Raw genomic sequence first — 20,372 nt, forward strand, 5'->3', positions numbered from 1 at the left:
TCGTGAATTCTAGTGCAAACAACCTAATATATCTCATGGCATTCATGATGCGTGAATCATGCTAAAACATTTCATTAATTTGCTTTAAAACTTAAAGTTTATTCCACTCACCTCTGGCTAGCTCTGAAGAGACTCTGAAGCAGCTGGCTCACTGCTGGGGGTCTCGGTTCCTCGGGTCCGAACCTACACAGGTGGACTCAAATGAGGGACCAAACATACATGAATATGACTCTAAAATACTCCCCAAAAACCCCCTAAAACATCTTGAAAACATCACATGAAAACATGCAAGAAACGGCTGAACAGGGCACTTTCGGCGGCAGGTTCGGCGGCCGAAAGTCCTTCTGCAGCCGAAAGTCATGCAGGTTCGGCGGCACTTTCGGCGGCCGAACCTCCCAGACAGAGAGGAAACTTGAGTTTCAGGGGCAGGCTTCGGCAGCCGAAACTGCCTCCACAAGGGGGTTCGGCGGCCGAAAGTCACTTCGGCGGCCGAACCTGAGTTTCTGCCGAAGGGCAAAAACTCGGTTCCCTTGTGTCCACAGCCTCCAAGATGCCTCAAAACATGCATAAACTTGTTTCTACACATGCATACACATCATACATCACACCTAGGGGTCTCAAACTATAATATACCCCAACTACAACACTTCAAACAACACATTTCCAACATACATTGTTCAAATCACAACATAAACCCATAAACCCAACATCAAGCCTAAACATGCATTCTACCCCATCAACTTGCATAAAACTTTCATAAAACATAAAAGAAGCATAGATCGAAGCTTACCTCTTGGAGATCGAGAGGAAGAACGACCCTAGCTCGGAAAATGGAGGGATTTAGCTCCAAGACTTCCAAGCTCCAAACTTGCTTAAAAACACTCAAAAACTTTTGTGGAACCTTAAAACTCAAAGAAAATGGTGGGGATTGAAGGAAAAACACAAGATTTGGGAGAGGGAGGTCGGAAGCTCGCTGAGGTCGAAAATGGGAGAAAACTCTCCCATTTCGGCTAAGTGCCCCTTTTATAGGTGGCTGGCCAGGCCACGTTCGGGGGCCGAAGGTGCCTCCGCATGCATGCAAGGTTCGGCGGCCGAACTTGGAATTCGGCGGCCGAACCTGCATTTCCCTCACTCAAAATTTTCGGGCGCCTAAAGTCCCACCGAAAGCATGCATGTTCGGCGGCCGAACCTCAAAGTTCGGCGGCCGAACCTGGGTTTTCCTCCAAAGATTTTTCATGCAAAAACTCATTTAATTTCTTACTTAAAAACATGAAATACATGAAAACATTTCATAAAATCATAGTTTTACCCTTCTAGAGGTTTCCGACATCCGAGGTCCCACCGGACGGTAGGGATTCCGATACCGGAGTCTAGCCGGGTATTACAAGAAGGGACCCAAATAAGTACTGCCAATACCATAGAACTCATGGTCATAACACAAATGACTGCTACCAGTTAATAAATGAGATAGAAAGGCTTATCAAGAGAGGCCACCTCTGAAATTTTGTGAAGAAGCTAGAAGGCCAGAGGCTAAAGGCAACAATAAAATACAGCTAGGGAAAGGCCCAGGAGACAGATTGAAGCGTCAAAAAATGATGGCTCCAGTGGAATAATCAACATGATTGTGGGAGGAACTAAAGGCCGTATGAGTCGGAGAGGGAATAAGAGAGGTAGAAATGAAGGCGAAAGCAATGTAGAAGTGATGCAAGTTGCTGAACACTCTCTATTAACCATCTCCTTTTTTCCAGAAGATGCGCAAGGAGTGCAGATGCCCCATGATGATGCCTTGGTCATCGAGGCTATCATCCATAACTTCAGGGTTCAAAAGGTGCTAGTAGACGACCGCAACAAAGTGAATCTATTACCTTACAAGGTCTTCCAACAGATGAAGATACCTGAGGAGCAGCTGGTCAGGGATCAAGCCCCGGTCAAGGGGATAGGGGGAACTCGATAGCAGTGGAAGGAAAAGTAAAGGTAGCCCTCACCCTAGGGGAGCCGCCTCTGTTACGGACTCACTATGTAATATTTCTAGTGGTGAAGTTACCCCTGAGCTACAATGCCATTTTGGGAAGACCGATGCTATATGATTTTGAAGCAGTGACCAACATTCAGTATCTGACCATGAAGTTTTCAATAGAGGCAGGGGTCAGAATCGTCTAAGGAAGGCAGGAGGAGGCCAAAGCTGTATATCTGACCACAATAAAGGAACAATGCACCCAATCAGAAGAAATAAACCCTGAAGTCATGGAAGTCTGAGATGAAAAGAAGGAGGCTAGGACTTAACCTGTGGACAAGCTAGGGACCTTCCCATTATCCAGAGAAGAAATCGATAAGGTCTTCAGCATCAATTCGAGCCTGGAAGAAAGCTAGAAGGAAGCTGCAATGGTCCTAATCCGGGAGCATGCCTTAAGCTTTGCCTGGAAGCCCTCAAATATGCCAGGGTTGATCCTGAAGTGGTGACCCACAAGCTAAACATCCTCGCTGGAGCCAAGCCAGTGAAACAGAAGAAGAGAGTCTTCGAGAAGGAGAAACGACAAGCTACGAGGGAAGAGGTGAAGAAACTTGAAGAGGTTGAGTTCATTAGGGAAGTAATGTACCCATAATGACTAGCTAACCCTATGTTAGTGAAAAAGGCCAATGGGAAATATAGAATGTGCATAGACTTCACTAATCTAAACCAAGCCTGTCCAAAAGATTGTTATCCCTTCCCAAATATTAATAAAATGGTCGATTCTACAGTCGACTTGGACTACTTATCATATTTATATGTTATGTCAGGGTATCATCAAATCCCCATGGATAGGTCGAATGAAGAAAAGACCTCTTTTATAACTGAAGACGGGACATATTGCTATAAGGCTATGCCTTTTGGGTTGAAAAACGCTGGGGCAACATACCAGCGGCTGATGAATAAAATCTTCAAAGATTAAATAGGGAGAAATGTAGAGGTGTACGTCGATGACATGGTAGTTAAAAGCTGAACTTTCCAGCAACATCTAACTGACTTAGAAAAAGTCTTCCGAGTACTGCAGCAGTACAGAATGAGGTTGAACCCCACAAAATGTGCTTTCTTCATCAAAGGAGGGAAATTTTTGAGCTACATAGTCAGTGAAAAAGGCATAGAGCCAAACCCAAAAAAAGTAGAAGCCATATTGAGTATGCTTGAGCAGACTTGCGTAGGGGATGTTCAGAGGCTCACAGGAAGAGTAGTGGCCCTTAACAGGTTCATGTCCAGGTTAATAGAGAGATGCCTATCTTTCTTCAAGAAGCTAAGGAAAGTCTAAACTGCAAATGGTCGAAAGATTGCTAAAAGGCCTTCAAAAGCCTCAAAGAATATCTCAGCTCTCTGCACGTGCTTAGCAGTCCCCTGACAGGAGAAGAGCTGTTGATTTACTTGGCTGCATCAAAATAGGCGGTGACCCCAGTACTGGTAAGAGAAAAGGCAGGGATCCAGAAACCCGTCTTCTACGTCAGCAAGGTACTTAAAGACGTCGAGGTCAGTATATGAATATAGAGAAATTTGCATTTGCTTTATTGTTGGCAGTAAGGAAGTTCAGGATGTATCTAGAAGACCACTAGGGAGTAGTGATGATGAATCAGCCTTTGAAAAAGATCTTGCACAGGCCTGAAACTTCAGGATGGATGTTGGCCTGGTCAGTGAAAATTAGTCCATACTGTCTCATTTATCGACCTCGGACAGCCATCAAAGCTTAGGCCTTAGCTTACTTCATAGCTGAATGCTCCTTTAGCTCGAGTGAGAAAGAACAAAATGATGCATTGCCGAGTTCAGTGGAGGAAGGGGTTGCAGAGTTCAGTGGAGGAAGGGGTGGGGAGTCAACACCGACATGAATTCATATGGAATCTATTTGTAGACGGGGCATCGAGCTCCCTAGTTAGTGGGACAGGAATTCTTCTGAAAGGGCCTAATGAGTTCAAAGTATTTTATGCCATGCACTTCAGGTTTTTGGCGTCTAATAATATAGCAGAATGGAATGCAGATAGCCTTAGGAGTGGGGGCAACAGCCCTCAGAATAAACAGCGATTCACAGCTAGTAGTGAACCAAGTAACGGGAGTATATCAAGCAAAGGACCTCGTCATGCAAAGGTACTTAGCTAAAGTACAAGCTTTGGAAGTCGAGCTCAGGGAGAAAGGAATCATTGTCAAGTACCAAAGAATACCTCGAGAAGAGAATGAAGAGGCAGACTTGCTGAACAAATTATCTATGGAAGAGCTAGAGCAGCTCCCGAATGAAGTGTATGTGCAACAAATTGATGTCCCTACATTCGAGAAGTCAGCCTCCATCATGAAAGTTGATGAAAAACAAAGCTGAATGACCCCATACCTAGAATGCCTCAAGACTAGGAAATTTCCCGAAGACAAAGCAGAAGCTCGGAGAATTGCAGCTAAGGCTACGAATTATCAAGCGGTAAGAGGAACCCTATGTTAGAGTGGGAAGTCCAGCCCATGGTTGAGATGTGTAAGACCGAAAGAGGCATCCAGGGTAATCTAAGAGATACACCAAAGGATCTATGGAGTTCATGAGGGAGCAACCATATTGGCAAACAAGATTTTCCTGCAGGGATATTACAGGCCTATAACAAAGAAAGAAGCTGGGGAATTTGTGAAAAGATGTGATATTTGCCAAAGGTTTGCTAATGCCATCAACAGCAGCTACGCCATAGTCAAGTATATTAAGCCCATGGTCATTCTCACAATGGGGGATAGACATTTTGAAGCCTTTCCCTAAGATTATAGGGCAGAAGAGATTTGTAATTGTGGCTGTAGAAAAGTGGCCCTCATCACAGCCCGAAAAGTGATAGATTTTGTGTGGGGCAACATTATCTACCGGTTCGGGATATCCAGGACACTCATATCAGATAATGGAAAGTAGTTCGATTGCAATTCTTTTCGAGATTTCACAAGGAACATGGATATATGGCATAAGTTTTCCTTAGTAGCTCATCCGCAGACGAATGGCCAAATTAAGCTATCTTTCCAAAGGCTAAAAAAGTGGTTAGATAGTGCTAAAAAAATTGAGTAGCTGAGCTGGATAGCATCTTATGGGTATTCTGGACCACACCTTAGACACCAACAGGGGAGACACTGTTCACGCTAGCGTTTGGGATAGAAGCTGTAGTCCCCATAGAGCTACAGATTCCTACTCACCGAGTCCAATTCAATGATGAAAGCACTAATGGTGAGAAATTGAGAAGCAACCTGGATGTCCTAGAAGAGATCAGAAATGAAGCACAGGTACGAACAATTGCCTATCAGTAGAAGGCAACTCGGTATTACAACCAAAAAGTCCATGAGAGGAACTTGAAAGTTGGGGATCTAGCCTTGAAAAGATTAGAAGCCACGGGAAAGAGAGCTGCTGTTGAAAAATTAGCACTGACCTAGGAAGGACCATTCAAAATCTCCAAAGTCATCAGACCAGGAGTATACAAAATCAAAGACTTGCAGGGAAACCCATAACCTCACGCTTAGAACATCCAGCACTTAAAAAGGTATGTTCCATAAAGATGTACAATGTAATTGTTGTATCGAAAATATAAATAAAATTATTTCTTCTACTCCCAAAACACTTTTGAGAAGATGACAAAGATTTCAATGAGGTGGATGACTGGTCTTGGAAATAAGACCACTAATACTATAAAACTGGTTGAGGAGATGAGCCCTCAATGAGGTAGGTGACCAGTCTCAGAAATAAGATTGTCGGCACTACAAAACCAGTTGAGGAGATAAGACCTCAATAACATGGGTGACTGTTCTCGAAAATAAGACTGTCGGCACCACAAAATCATTTGAAGAGATGAAGACCTCAATGAGGTAGGTGACTGGTCTCGAAAATAAGACAGTCGGCTCCACAAAACTGATTGAGAAGACGAAGCCCTCAATGAGGTAGGTGACCGGTATCAAAAATAAGATTGCCGACACCATAAAATCCGTTCAAAAGACGAAGCCCTCAATGAGGTAGGTGATCAGTCTTGAAAATAAGACCACCGACACCACAAAATCGATAAAGAAGACGAAGCTCTCAATGAGGTAGGTGACCGATTTTGAAAATAAGACCGCCAGCACCATAAAACCACTTGAGAAGACGAAACCCTCAATAAGGTAGGTGACCTGTCTTAGAAATAAGACCACTGGCATCACAAATTCGATTGAGAAAACAAAACCCTCAATGAGGTAGGTGACTGGTCTTAGAAATAAGATCGCCAACACTACAAAACTATTTGAGGAGACGAAGCCCTTAATGAGGTAGATGACCGATCTCGAAAATAAGACCGTTGGCACCAAAAAAATAATTAAGGAGACAAATACCTCAATAACGTAGCTGACTAGTCTCAAAAAATAAGACCACCGGCATCACAAAACCAGTTAAGGAGATGAAGGCCACGTTAAAGGGCCATGTTGGCAAAGCTACAAGCTAAAAGAAATGAACTAGGGGGGCAATGCCGACCTCGAAAAAGGACCTCAGCATCCGCAAAGCCTAAAGAAAAAGGAAAATAAAGCTAAGATTTGATACTGACCTCACCAAAGAGCTCAGCTCATAGAAGAATAAAGCCAAGGTCTGACCTCACCAAAGAGCTCGGCTCACAGAAAAAAAAAAAAGCCAAGGTTTGATGCCAACCTCACCAAAAAGTTCAGCTCACATAAAAATAAAGCCCAGGTTTGGTGTTGACCTCACCAAAGAGCACGACCCACAAAAAAATAAAGCTAAGCCTTGGTGCCGACCTCAAAAAAGAGCTTGGCACCCCTAAAATCTAAAGGGAAATAAAGCTAAAGCATAATCCCATCCTCGAAAAAGGAGGGCTTGGCACACCTAAAGTTCAAAGAAAGTTAAAATCAAGGCATACCACCAACCTCAAAAGAGAGCTCGGCCCAAATCAAAATAAAATTAAGGCATGATATGACCTTAAAATGGACCCGCAAATACAAAATATGAGCAAGTAGAAAGTATAATTTTGGGACATTGAGAACCAAGGCAAAGAACTGTATAAAAACTAGAGACAATAACAAATAAAAGCCCGATCAACTAAAGACTCCAGGGAAACAGAAGGCATGAAACACTAAGGCATTTGATAAATAAAGTACAAAACACAATAAGTTAGACGCTTTACAAGCAAAACATCAAATGAGTAACCAGCCCAGCACAGCTTGCGGGCAACATATATAAAAATAGTCTAAATATGAGAATACAAATAAAATTTAAGTAGACTAGTAAAATGAAAGCGAGCAGATGGAAAATAACAGAAAAACTTAAAATTTTTTTAATGCAATTAGCCATTGGAATGTGTTACAGAAGTAGCAGGGAAAGAGGGAGCAGAATTGACTACATCGTTTATAGGATTATTATTTATAGAATTGTCCCCTGCAATCTAGAGGGCAAAGGAGGAGGGTTCTTGGGCAAAGGATTGTCGTTCTCTCCGTAGCATACCTCCCAAATTCATATATATTTGACTTCTCAAATTCATAGTCAATTAGCAATGGAAATAGAAACAACCTTTTCATATATCTCGAATGACATTCCATACAACTTGGGTTTCCATAAACCATGGTTAGTATCAAACATAATGCACCATGCTTACCGAATGTATTATTCCATTCAATCATAACAATGGATGTATTATTCCACTTAATACGAACCATGATTTTAAATTATTATGCGCTAGAATCTATTCGTTACAGAATTTCAATCCAAGCTAGGGTCACAATAAATATCAAACCTCCATACTATGGACTATATGATCTTACTTAATTCTAATTCTTGATTAGCAATAGTTAAATTAAAAACTCTTTCTAATTAAGTCATACTGCCTCGAGCAAAGACTTTTTATCAAGAATAATTACCTCTGTCATAAAACTTTACCCATTTATCCAAGGTAATGAATCCCATCTCGACTAACCCCTTACCTCGATATACAACTAACTTGAGTTAATACTCGTTGTATACCCATACATTGTACAAATATGTAAGTGATATTAAACTCAAATCACCTGTACATAAAATAAGTGTAGTCTTATGTCTAAGGACTATATGCACTATTATGATTTAGATGAATAAATATTGATAAAGGATAAACCCTATATATTATACATCTAATGTCACTAATTCGATCCATTCATCATTATGAGCAGTCATATATCTGCTTAGACATCTCATGTCCTATGGTATAAGACTCACCATTCTTTTATTATTAATATCACTATATTGCTCACTAGATGCAAATAGAAGTGACAGTCTACTCTAAATGAATAATTCCCAATTAGGTATTCTATGACTACATACATTTTATAACATTTTGTATAAGTATATTCTGTCATCATAATTTGAACTCCTTAAGAATAGAACAATTATCAAATACTAACAGAAAATAAATTATATTTAATTATTTAAATGACGTCTTAAAAGGATAGAATAGAATAGGAAGAACCCTCGCTCTTGAAAATTTGAGAGAGAAAATCTCTTGTTGTCAGTTCTGATCCAGTGAGGTTTCGTCCTCTCCGTCCACCACGGTTGTCAGCCATCCCCTACCCCACCTAGAGGGGAATGACCCTCTCTTGGTTTCTGAGTCAGTTGCCTCTCCCATCCCGAGTGGATGTTTTCTTCTTTTGAAGGATGGGTTGTAGATTGGACTCACTTGGGAGGGTTTATGTTGAGATCTACAATTTTTTTGTTCTATCCTTTGTGGTTTTCCTTTCTCTTTTGATTTTGTTGGTAGTTTATTGTTTTTATGGGGTTATGGTGCTTGGTGTCTTTCAAAACTATGTTGGGGCAGAAAGTGATGAGTCCCTTGTATTTTCTATGACTTAGGGGACTTTTTGTCGATTTAGGATTGAAAATAAAAAAATTTAACAATTTAGAGTTGCAAGATAAAATATTTGTGAATTTAGAGTTTAACCAACATAGTTAAAAATGGTCTTTGGTGCCTTTTATATATATATTTTTAAATAATAGCTTGGCGCCACTCTAAATGGTACTAGACCATTATTTTTTTTATTTTTTATTTTTTTAAAATTGTAGTTTGAACTAGTTTTATTTTTTATTTTTATTTTTTTAATTATTAATATATTATAAGAATATATTTATGTTATATTAATTTACTAATATTATTTATATTATATTTTTATAATAATAAATATTTTTTATAATTTTAATATATTAATATTTAATACATTTTATTATTAATATTTAAATAAAAAATTATTAGTATTATATAATTTCATACTTATAAAATGATATCTTATATATTTATCCAATAATAAAATTTTTTATTATTTTAATAAATTAATATAGTAATTTTATACACATTTAATAACATAATAATGTTATTTTATAATTCTATAAAGTATTAATATTATTTATAAATACGTATTATATTTTATAAAAATATTTTTAAAATATAAGAGTACTATTAACTTGTAAAAACATTACACACAAAAATATTTAAAATTATAATATTATTCTGGTATTAAATATATAAAAAATCATTTTATTAAATTAAATAATAGCATAAAAAATCATTTTATTACATTAATTATTTAATTTATTTATTATAAACAATCCAATAACCGCATACAATATTTAAAATTATTATATTATCTTGCAATTAGATATTTATACTAAGTTGTTTATAATTTATTAAAGAGAATTAAATAAATAAATAAATCTAATTGCAGAATAAATTAATTAAATTTATTATCTTTATAAATTAAAAATATTCGGGATGAAGCGTAGACTATGTGATTATAATTTTATTATATAATTCTAAATATTAATACATTTTATATATTAATATTTAATATATTTTATTATTAATATTTAAATTAAAAATTTTATTGATTCTATATTATTTCAATATCATCAAATTAATATTATTTTGTAATCATATACAATAGATCAGATTTATATTATTTTGTAATTATGTATTATTGTAAAATAGCAGTCCAATAAAAAATAAATTTAATTCTTATAATTTTAAATATTTATATTAATTAATTTATTTATTTATTTTGTTTAATTATTTAATTCAATGCTCTTATGCATATATTTAATAACAGTATAATTTTATAATTCGTTTAACTTTTTATAGTTTTTTTTATCAATTTTTATAATATTTTTATATATTAAAAATATATAAAATATAATAATTGCATATTAATAAATTTATAACCAGTAAATAAATTTATAATTAGTATTATTTAATTATAATGTTATTATAATAATATATTAAAATTAATAAAATATATTATAAAAAATTATTATAATAAAAAATATAATATAAATAAAATTATTAAATTAATATAATATAAAAATAATATATTAATTAATTAATATAATTATAAAATTTTAATAATAAAAAAATAAAAAAATAAATCATGGCCACTGAAAAAGATAATAGTCTAGCGCCACCTAAAAGGCGTGTCAGAAATTAATTTTAATCTGTTAAATTCTAAATTTACAAATATTTGATCAAGTGACTCTAAATTGATAAATTTTTTTTATTTTCAACCTAAATGGATAAAAAGTCCATGGCTTGGTAACTAGGGGACTTTATTAGTGTTCTCCTTGAAGCACCATTCCGTTCCTAAAGACTAGTAGCATTGGAGCTCTATCATGCCGTCCGTACGCTCTCCCTTGATTCCAGATCTAACTCAAAACTGCATTGATATGTTTACGTAGCTGAGACTTCCCGACAAACCCACATCTTGATATTTTAATAGATGGAAGTTCTCCCGCTATGCTGTCTCGACAAAACCGCCATGCCGTCCGTATGCTTTCCCGCTACCGTTTTTTCAGTTTTTGCGGCCGATGGTTTTTCCAAAAGGCTGGTTTTCTTGGATGGCTGGTTTTAGGTGTTGAGCTTATTGAGCCTTTGTATTATTGTTGGGTCAGTCCTAAAGCCCTTACCTGCTTTTTTGAGTTGTATGTAGCTGGGCTCAATTAAGTAATTTTTTTTTATGAAAAAATTACTTTTTCGTCCATGAGATTTAACATAATTAACACTCTGTATCTCTATTTTGGCGACCCAACACTTAAATTTCTCACTTTCTCTTCTATCCAAATTCGTAGTCTTTCCGTCCATTTAAACCGTTTGGTTAAAGAGTAGAAGAAGAAGAAGAAGAAGAAGAAGAAGAAGAAGAAGAAGAAGAAGAAGAAGAAGGAGGAGGAGGAGGTTAATTTTGTTAATTTTATCAATTCACGTGTTCTAAACGGCTATTTTGGACGGAAAGACTACGAATTTGGACAGAAAAGAAAGTGAGGGACTTAAGTGTTGGGTCGCCAAAATAGAGAGATAAAAGTGTTAATTACGTTAAATCTTAGGGACTACAAAGTAATTTTCTCTTTTTTTATTTATATTTAGATACTTTTTCTCTTTTATGTTGTTTCCTGGTTTTTAGGCGATGCCCTGCAATGAAATTATTACCTTTGAAAAAAAATCTAAATGGTGAAAAAATGACTAAATATTGAATTTCATATTTATATTTATTTGAGTTATTTAATTAATTTAATTTTTAACTGCTTCTTTAAATATGTTTAATATTTAACTTTAAAATTAAAATTTATGCAAATTTTCCTAATTTAGCCTAAAAAGTAAGAAACACAATTTAAGACTAAATTCCTTAATTTTTTTTTATTTATTTCTTATTCTTGAGTTTCCATTAGAATTTAAATTGAAGGTATAATTCAATGGAGTATGAAGAAAAAAGTGTAATTTATTCAATCCCATGGACTTTTGGGTTGCTAGTTTTGGACATTATTAACTAGTTAGTTTAAGAAGAAGTTCACATCATCTCTTCTACTTTCTCTACCAAACCCAAACCAAAATTCAATCTGAGATTTTTTAAAAAAATGTTATGAATTCTGGAACTTCTACTGCAAATTCAGCATCCTTGTAATTTTATTTTTTATATTATATTGTTTTGGTCTAAGTGAGTTCTGGAACGGTTGAACCAACAACTAACCTTGTCATTTATTCACTAACCAAATAATTTTCCTTTTCCTTGTTTAGGAACATGGTTTCCAATGGCATTTGAGCACGCTTTTTTCTTATTTTTTTTTTAATAATAATTCTATTTGAAGAATTTTTTTGTTAGGAATGGAAGATATTTTTAATAATTTTTCGAGAAGAGTGAGTATTATTCGGTTCAAATTGAAAAAATCGATCGAATTGAATTAATTTAAAATTTTAATTTGATTTTTTATTTATTTCAATTCGATTTTTAATTTCAAAAATTTTAATTATTTCGGTTCGATTCGATTTTAATTAAAAAAAATTAAAAAAATCAAACTGAATCGATTAGGATAATAATGTTATCATTAATAATCTTTCGGGTAATAAGAATAAGTCTCTCCTTTGAGAACAATCCTAATATTGATATAGTACTTTTTAAAATAATCAATTTTAAAATAATAAAAAAGTTAAACTTAGTCTTAATTATAGATAAAATTAACAATAAAAAATTTGTCTTTTTAAAAATTTTAATATTTTCCCGAATGCTAATTAATAAGAAAGGAGAGAGAGCTCCTATTTTTCTTTTAGTTGGATTAAAAAGTAGATAATGTTTAGGATAATTTTTTTTTTTTTTGGGTGCGTGTGTATAGAAAATTCAAAGTGTTGGAAAAAAGAAAGAAAAATTACATGCAGGTCAAATAGCATGAAAGATTTTGGTTTGAAATCTCAGTAAGTTATCCAAATCTTAAAAAGTTTTCATATCACCCCTCAACTTTCAAAGACTACAGTTAAAGTAATCTTTAAAATCCTTGCTAAAAAACCAATTAAACTATGTTTTGGATCTATTAAAAGAAGGTGCTAAAAATGCCAGACAGTAAGAGTTAAGTTATTGTTTCACACTACAGCGATATAGGTGTTTGAAGTACCCAATTGTTTAACATGCATGACACCAGACAATGTCCATAAGAGGTTTCAATTGCCCTACACAACAATAAGAATCAAACAACTGCAACTGCCCAGCAACATAGATAATATTGATTGATGTGGGTTTCCAACGTTATACAGAATCTTCATTTGTTTTATCAAAACTCATAGGCTAGTTAGTGGGTGCACCAAATCCTCTTTATGGTTAGACTAAGTAGTCCTAAATTATTAATCTCTCTGTTGACTCTAAACCTAATTTGCTGTAGAAATTACTAAAAATTTATAATTTAAAATTTTAATATCTGTCCTTTCCCTCTTAATCCAAAGTATAAATAGCTGGTCTTCCATGGATCATCCCACACTCAAGAGCTTCTTCAACCAAGACCAAGACAACAATGGAAACTCATTGCTCAACTTTGTTTCTTGCCATTTTCATTCTCCTTGGTTTCCTAGCTGCTATTTCTCAAGCTGAAACTCATTTCCATGAATTTGTTGTATGTATATATGTAGTTTTTCTGTTTACTGTTTGTTTTTGTACGATCTTCTGTGTGATGAATTATTTTTTTTATGTAACTGAAATAGATTCAAGCCGTGCCAGTGAAGAGGCTGTGCAGAACACATAGCACAATTACAGTGAATGGACAATTCCCAGGACCAACATTGGAAGTGAGAGATGGAGATACTCTCGTCATCAAAGCTATTAACAATGCTCGATACAATGTCACCCTTCACTGGTAATTAATTAGGATTGCATACAAACATGAACATCAAATAACCAATAATAAAAAGGATAAGAATCCAAAAAAAAAAAATCGCATAATCATGCGTATGCTCTAAATTTTTCAATGATGATAATTGTTGTGTACTACTATTGTGTCAGGCATGGAATAAGGCAACTTAGAAATCCATGGGCAGATGGTCCTGACTTTGTGACTCAGTGTCCAATCCTACCAGGAAGGAGCTACACATACAGGTTCACTATTCAAAACCAAGAGGGGACTTTATGGTGGCATGCCCATAGTAAATGGCTTAGAGCCACTGTTTATGGAGCTCTCATAATCTATCCTAAATTGGGTTCTACATACCCATTTGCAATGCCCAAGCGAGAAATTCCAATTCTTCTTGGTAACCCATCTTTCATTTCCATTTACACTAATGAGATGATCATTTGGCAAAGGCAAAACCCTGATTCTAGTGATGTTTGACAGGGGAGTGGTGGGACAGGAATCCCATGGATGTCCTTAGGCTGGCAACCTTCACGGGAGCTCAACCAAATGTTTCCGATGCTTATACCATCAACGGTCAACCTGGTGATCTCTACAGATGCTCCAGCAAAGGTTTTAATGTCCTTGGTTCAATTCAACGTTTCACTATCTGTATTTGGCCATTTGAACGATAGAGACATATTCTCTCTTTCACTATGGTTTTGGTAATGCAGAAACTGTGAGATTCCCTGTGGATTCTGGCGAGACGATTCTCCTGAGAATCATCAACTCTGGTATGAACCAAGAGCTCTTCTTTGCGGTGGCTAATCACAGACTAACTGTAGTTGCTGTTGATGCTGCCTACACCAAGCCTTTCACAACCTCAGTGATCATGATAGCTCCTGGTCAGACAACTAATGTCCTCCTCACAGCTGATCAAACCCCAGGTCGCTACTACATGGCTGCACGTGCCTATAACACAGCCCAGAATGCACCATTTGACAATACCACCACAACTGCAATCTTGGAATACAAATCTGCTCCTTGTAATGCCAAGAAAGGAAAATCCTCTCCACCACCCATCCTCCCCCAACTACCAGCCTACAATGACACAAACACTGCAACTGCTTTCACTGCCCAACTAAGGAGTCCTTCTCAGGTGAAGGTGCCCATCCAGATAGATGAGAACCTTTTTTTCACAGTGGGATTAGGACTAATCAACTGCACCAACCCTAACAGTCCCCGTTGTCAGGGTCCAAATGGAACTCGGTTTACTGCTAGTATCAACAATGTGTCCTTTGTACTCCCAACAAGAAACTCCTTAATGCAAGCTTACTACCAAGGTCAACCTGGAATCTTCACCACAGATTTTCCACCTGTTCCCCCCTTGCAATTTGATTACACAGGAAATGTGAGCAGAGGGCTATGGCAACCTGTTCCAGGAACTAAGCTTTACAAGCTCAAATTTGGTTCCAAAGTACAAATTGTGTTGCAGGACACCAGCATTGTCACAACTGAGGACCACCCAATGCATCTCCATGGGTACCAGTTTGCCATTGTTGGGATGGGCTTTGGAAACTTCAACCCAACAATAGATCCATCCAAGTTCAACCTCTATGATCCACCACTTAGGAACACCATTGGCACTCCTCCTGGTGGTTGGGTAGCCATCCGATTTGTTGCTGATAATCCAGGTAACATAATGAAATTTATGTTCCAACGAAAATTCATTATCACTAATGCTGTACATATCACTGACTCACTGGGTGTGAAGCAGGAATTTGGCTGATGCACTGTCACTTAGATTCTCATCTGAATTGGGGTTTGGCTATGGCTTTCCTGGTTGAGAACGGAGTTGGCAAATTGCAGTCCGTACAGCCTCCGCCGCTAGATATACCCCAGTGTTAGTGTCACAAGAAAAGGATGAAAAACAATTGATTCTACTCACTCGGTGAAGTTTATTATTTCCGAGTTCATTCCTTCCTTGCAAGTATTTGTTAACCTGAATCTTGATTTCAAGGATTTTATGTTTTCCTTCCTTCTATTTCTGTGGGTCCTAAAGTTCTAAAGTGGAGAGTGTTGCGTTAAGCAGTTAATTTCATATGTTTTGATATGTCTCCTGAATCTATGTATTGCATTTAGAATAAAGAAACAACTTATCATTGTACTAAGTTGGAGTATCTATTCCACTGTAGTTTTCTGTTGGTGATTTGATGCTACAAAATTCCATGGGCCATCTACTGTGTATATACTTGTGGAATATTATTGGGAACTGGAAAAGCAAATTGGTTGACTAGACTGGAACTTGAAAGACTAATTGAATATATGACCATAACTGAGTTTCATAAAAGCATTACAATCATTTTACTATGAAAGCCTTTCAAGATGTTTACCTCCAAAACGCACAGCAACATGGTACATGCAGAAAAAATGTTGCTCAACAAAGTACTGTACTAATTAACTCAAAGGACAGCTATAACCCTTTAGATTCACCAATTGAATTAAGATCAATGTGCAGATAAATAAGGGTCCAATTGCTTTTACAGGTTACAAGTATGCATTTGATATTTAACTGACTTGTCCAACCTAGTGCAGTATGTACAGGGTATGTACAGGCTCAAGTTGTATATACAAACTCGTCAATCAGGCAACAAATTTCAGACAATCATCATGTCTTGTTTGGCAATGGATTGAACAATAGCACATCGTACATGTAACACATGTATAGGAAGCAAATCCACAAACTCTGCAGAGATGCCAGTAACATGTAGAGCTTCAAGGTCCTGATGCTGCCTTCAAAGGGATGGAACATATAAAGGCAAAGATTTCAAATTTGCCTGCTTCTGTGGAATGAATATCTTGACCAGCTAAATAGACTAAAATAAAATAGAGAACGACAGCATTTCCACGCTAACCTCATTTAACAGCTCAAGAAAATTTCTTGGGGCTTTCCTAGCATTCTCAAGCCTTTGTTTGCTGGGTTTTACGTCTTGTGTTCTTGGACTGCTCTTCTTTTGTCGATAGACTGCAATAAGAGATCAAAGAATGTATTGAGAGAATTATGGGCATAAATTATAAACAGTATGACCAATATTGATTTCGACAAGAAATGCCAGTGAATCACCTCTAATCTATTACCTATAGCTAAACATTAAGCAGCATATAACAATCTTAATGAAACTTTTTGAAGAGAATCGAAATAGAGATTTAAAATAAGAAGAAGCGCAACGTAGTTTCTTGGACAAATAATTTACAAAAGGAGTAGCATCTTGATGGAGGATGATCAGTGACAGAAAAATCTTGCAAAAATAAGTAAATTCCATATCTTGTACCAATATAGTCTTATACTGAAGATAAAGCTTAGATATATCAAATCATAGAAAAATTCAAAAAGGAAAACTAGGAAAATAAGAGAGAGAGAGAGAGAGAGAGAGAGAGAGAGAGAGAGAATATTACCCCTCCCTCCCATAATTTTCAAGTCCAGCAATAGCTGACTGAAAATTAACAGAAAATTGGTAAAAATGGACTTAATTGTTTTCTTTTTTCATAAGATGAGGGGGAAAAAGTGTTCGATCATCGGTGCTTGCGAGAGCAGCAGCCATTCTCGAAGCAACTAACGAGTTCGGCTCCATATGCGCCGAAACGAGTTTTAAACCTTATTGTCCATGGCTGCGAGCTCAAACGCAAATTCAGAGAAAAGGAAGGAAAAGAAAAGAAAATTTTCAGAAATGAGAAAAAATTGAGAGGAAAAGAGTGGAAATTGCATTTTCCAATTGATTTCAATAATGTCCCAAAATAATTCCATTGAAAAAGGAGGAAAATAGATATAAAACCCTTCGATTGCTATTGTTGTTTTAAGAAAGAGATTTAATTTTTATTTCAAATTATTCATTTATCTAAATACTATAAAGAAAATTTTTCTTTCCTTTTCTCTTGATTTTCTCTCCTTAATTTTTTTCAATTCTCTTACATAATTAAGTAACGTTGGACGCTACATGCTAAGAATTGGAAAAGAAAGAAAATACCACTATTAATTAGCAAAAATTACTTTAAAAAAATCAAGTACATTATCTCTAGCAGTTGAATTAAGGGACACTGGATTTGTTATAGGTGGTCGGTACAGCAGTGGGCTGCCGAGAAACTAGATGGTGGAGGTTGAGTTGCTGTGGGGTTAGGTAGAATGGAGGTGAAGGCGCAAGTCCTGGGAATTGACACGAAGTCGTTTGGAGAACAATTTACATTAACAATTGCATAATAATTTAATGAAATATTTTTTAAAAAAATTTAATATTTATCCTAATTTATATTTATATTTAATATTTTAATTTTTAAATAATAAAACTAAATCAAAAGAATATTGGATCAAAAATATTAAACATTAATTATTTCTATATTTAATATTTTAAATTTTGAATAATAAAATTTAATTTTTTTAATTTTTCACGATTATGTTTCAAATAAATAAATTAAATATAAAAAATTAATAATAAATTATAAAATAATTCTTAAAATACTATTTAAATAATAAATTAATTTTAAAATATATATTTTTATTATAATAGTATTATTTTTATTAATTTCATAATTTACTCTATATTTTTATTTTTATATAATATTGTAGATATTAAAAAAATTTAAAATATGAAAATAAATTTATAATTTAAAATATATAATATTTTGTTTTATTTAAAATATCATTAATAGAAAGTAAAATTTTTTAAATATAAAAAAATATACGCATAATTTATAATATTGAGTATAAATATTTAATAAAATACTTTAATATATATTATTTATATATGATATGTAATATAACAAAATTTATTTGTAATAAATATTTATTTAATATAAATATTTTAACATTATATATAAAATATATTTAATTTTAATATAAAATTTAAATTAAAAATTTTATATTTTATTAATAATATAAAATTTTAAGAACTATATTATAATTTATTATTAATTTTTTCATATTTAATTTAATATTCTCGAATATGAAAAAGTTTGACTTTATCATTCAAATTTTTTATTAAATACCTCTTATCACAATTAGAGCTAAAAAAATTAAAAAAATTAATGATAAATTATAATATAATTATTAAAATTTTATATCATTAATAAAACATATAATTTTTTAATTTAAATTTCATATTGAAATTAAACATATTTTATATTTATATTATATAATGTTAAATATATTATATTAAATAAATATTTATTATAAATAAATTTCTATTATATAAAACATCACATATAAATAATAAATATTAAAATATTTTATTTAATATGTATACTCAATATTATTATAATACCCGGCTAGATTTCGGTATCGGAATTCCTACCGTTCGATGGAATCTCGGATGTCGGAAACCTCTAAAAGGGTAAATTCATGTTTTTATAAAATGTTTTAATGTATTTTATAATTTTAAGTAAGAAAGAAATTGAGTTTTAAATGAAAAAGACCATGGAGGCATTTCTAGGTTCGGCCGCCGAACATGGGATAGTTTAGGGGGCAAGTTAGGCTTCCGAAAGTGGCCCAGGTTCGGCTGCCGAACCTCATGTTCGGGCGCCGAACTTGTATGAGTTTTGGAGGCACTTTAGGCTTCCGAAGGTGGTCTGGCCAGCCTCTATAAAAGGGCCCCATGGCCGAAACGGGCGAGTTTTCTCCCCATTTTCGGCCAACGGTGAGTCCATGCTCTCCTATGGTCGTTTTTGATGATTTTCCTCCAATCTTTCAAGTTTTAACAAGTGTTTGCGTGGTTTTTGAAGATTTGTGAACTTAAAGCAAGTTTTGGAGTTTGGAGACCCAAGGTGTAACGACCCGGAAACCGAAACTCCTCCGTAACGGCCCGAACCGCTATCGGCGCTAGGATCCAAATCGGCTTAAGGCCGCCGGGACCCGTAGCAAGCCAAACATACACCCTATCACCTGGTCAAAACCCATACATGATCAAAAACTTTAACATAAAAACTGAAACATCTGATGTAACTACCGAGCTTGACCTGTATGCGACATAACTGGAAACATAAAAGAACCCCCTACTAGAGCCCTCATCAAAACTCTAGCTGGGTCAACATAACATACATCAAGCTGGGATCACATCCAAAGAACTAGAACCTAACCTGTGCATGCATCAGACCACAAACATAAGACCTCCACTAGGGTCCTCATCAAATACTCTAGCGTGGTAAACAATACACAAGCATACAAACAATCATTAGCATCATACGGTTCATATGAAAACACATGAACCTGCAACATACATAGCATAACATACATAACATTAATGCACATGCATAAAATCATGGCATTTCACATCATCATTCAAGACAGGACTCCACATCCTATCCTAGTGGACATGATTTTACCTATTGTGCTTGCCCTACTATGACATCTAAACCAACCTCGTTCCGATGTGGGATATCTCTAATCCTTGAGCATCTTTGCTCAACACACCGTACTGATGAGGCCCAAAGCTCTGATACCACTCTCGTGCCTTCTTGCACTTAAGTGTGAACCCAGCCATCTGAATGGCTCTACTGTCATCAGCCCCAATCTCATCTGTGATCACCTTGACCCTCTCAAGATACACAAACGGGTCATCCCCTTTTTCATACTGAGGAGCACCCAGCTTCATGTAGTCGGTCATCTTGACCTTGCTCCCACCAGATGAGCTAGGCTTAGGTACTGGGGTTTCTGGAACTATGGGTTCTACTGGTGGAGGAGGAGGAGCAGCATCCCCTGGGATAGGGTTTGTTGGATTTGGATAGTAGGGTGGA

At 35.3% G+C, this 20,372-nt stretch overlaps 1 protein-coding gene and 1 long non-coding RNA gene across 2 annotated transcripts; one reads left to right on the forward strand and one right to left on the reverse strand.

Annotated features, from left to right (window-relative positions):
* The first annotated feature begins 1,618 nt into the window (after positions 1-1,618).
* LOC110606075 (laccase-3) lies at positions 1,619-15,885 on the forward strand. Its single transcript, XM_021744819.2, is given in 15 exon segments — positions 1,619-1,927; positions 2,041-2,111; positions 2,441-2,588; positions 3,364-3,478; positions 3,750-4,105; positions 4,581-4,703; positions 5,087-5,254; positions 13,195-13,208; positions 13,210-13,231; positions 13,233-13,379; positions 13,468-13,619; positions 13,766-14,010; positions 14,094-14,222; positions 14,324-15,283; positions 15,367-15,885. Coding segments are annotated over 15 exon segments (3,090 nt in total). The 3' UTR covers positions 15,498-15,885.
* A 161-nt stretch (positions 15,886-16,046) lies between these two features.
* LOC110606076 lies at positions 16,047-17,649 on the reverse strand. The gene is made up of 2 exons (XR_002486482.2): positions 17,046-17,649; positions 16,047-16,614 (listed from the first exon to the last, which is right to left on the reverse strand). It is a non-coding gene; the product is annotated as an uncharacterized LOC110606076 (long non-coding RNA).
* Between the last annotated feature and the right edge of the window lie 2,723 nt (positions 17,650-20,372).

This window comes from Manihot esculenta, chromosome 18, assembly GCF_001659605.2.
Source record: "Manihot esculenta cultivar AM560-2 chromosome 18, M.esculenta_v8, whole genome shotgun sequence".
NCBI lineage: Eukaryota > Viridiplantae > Streptophyta > Magnoliopsida > Malpighiales > Euphorbiaceae > Manihot > Manihot esculenta.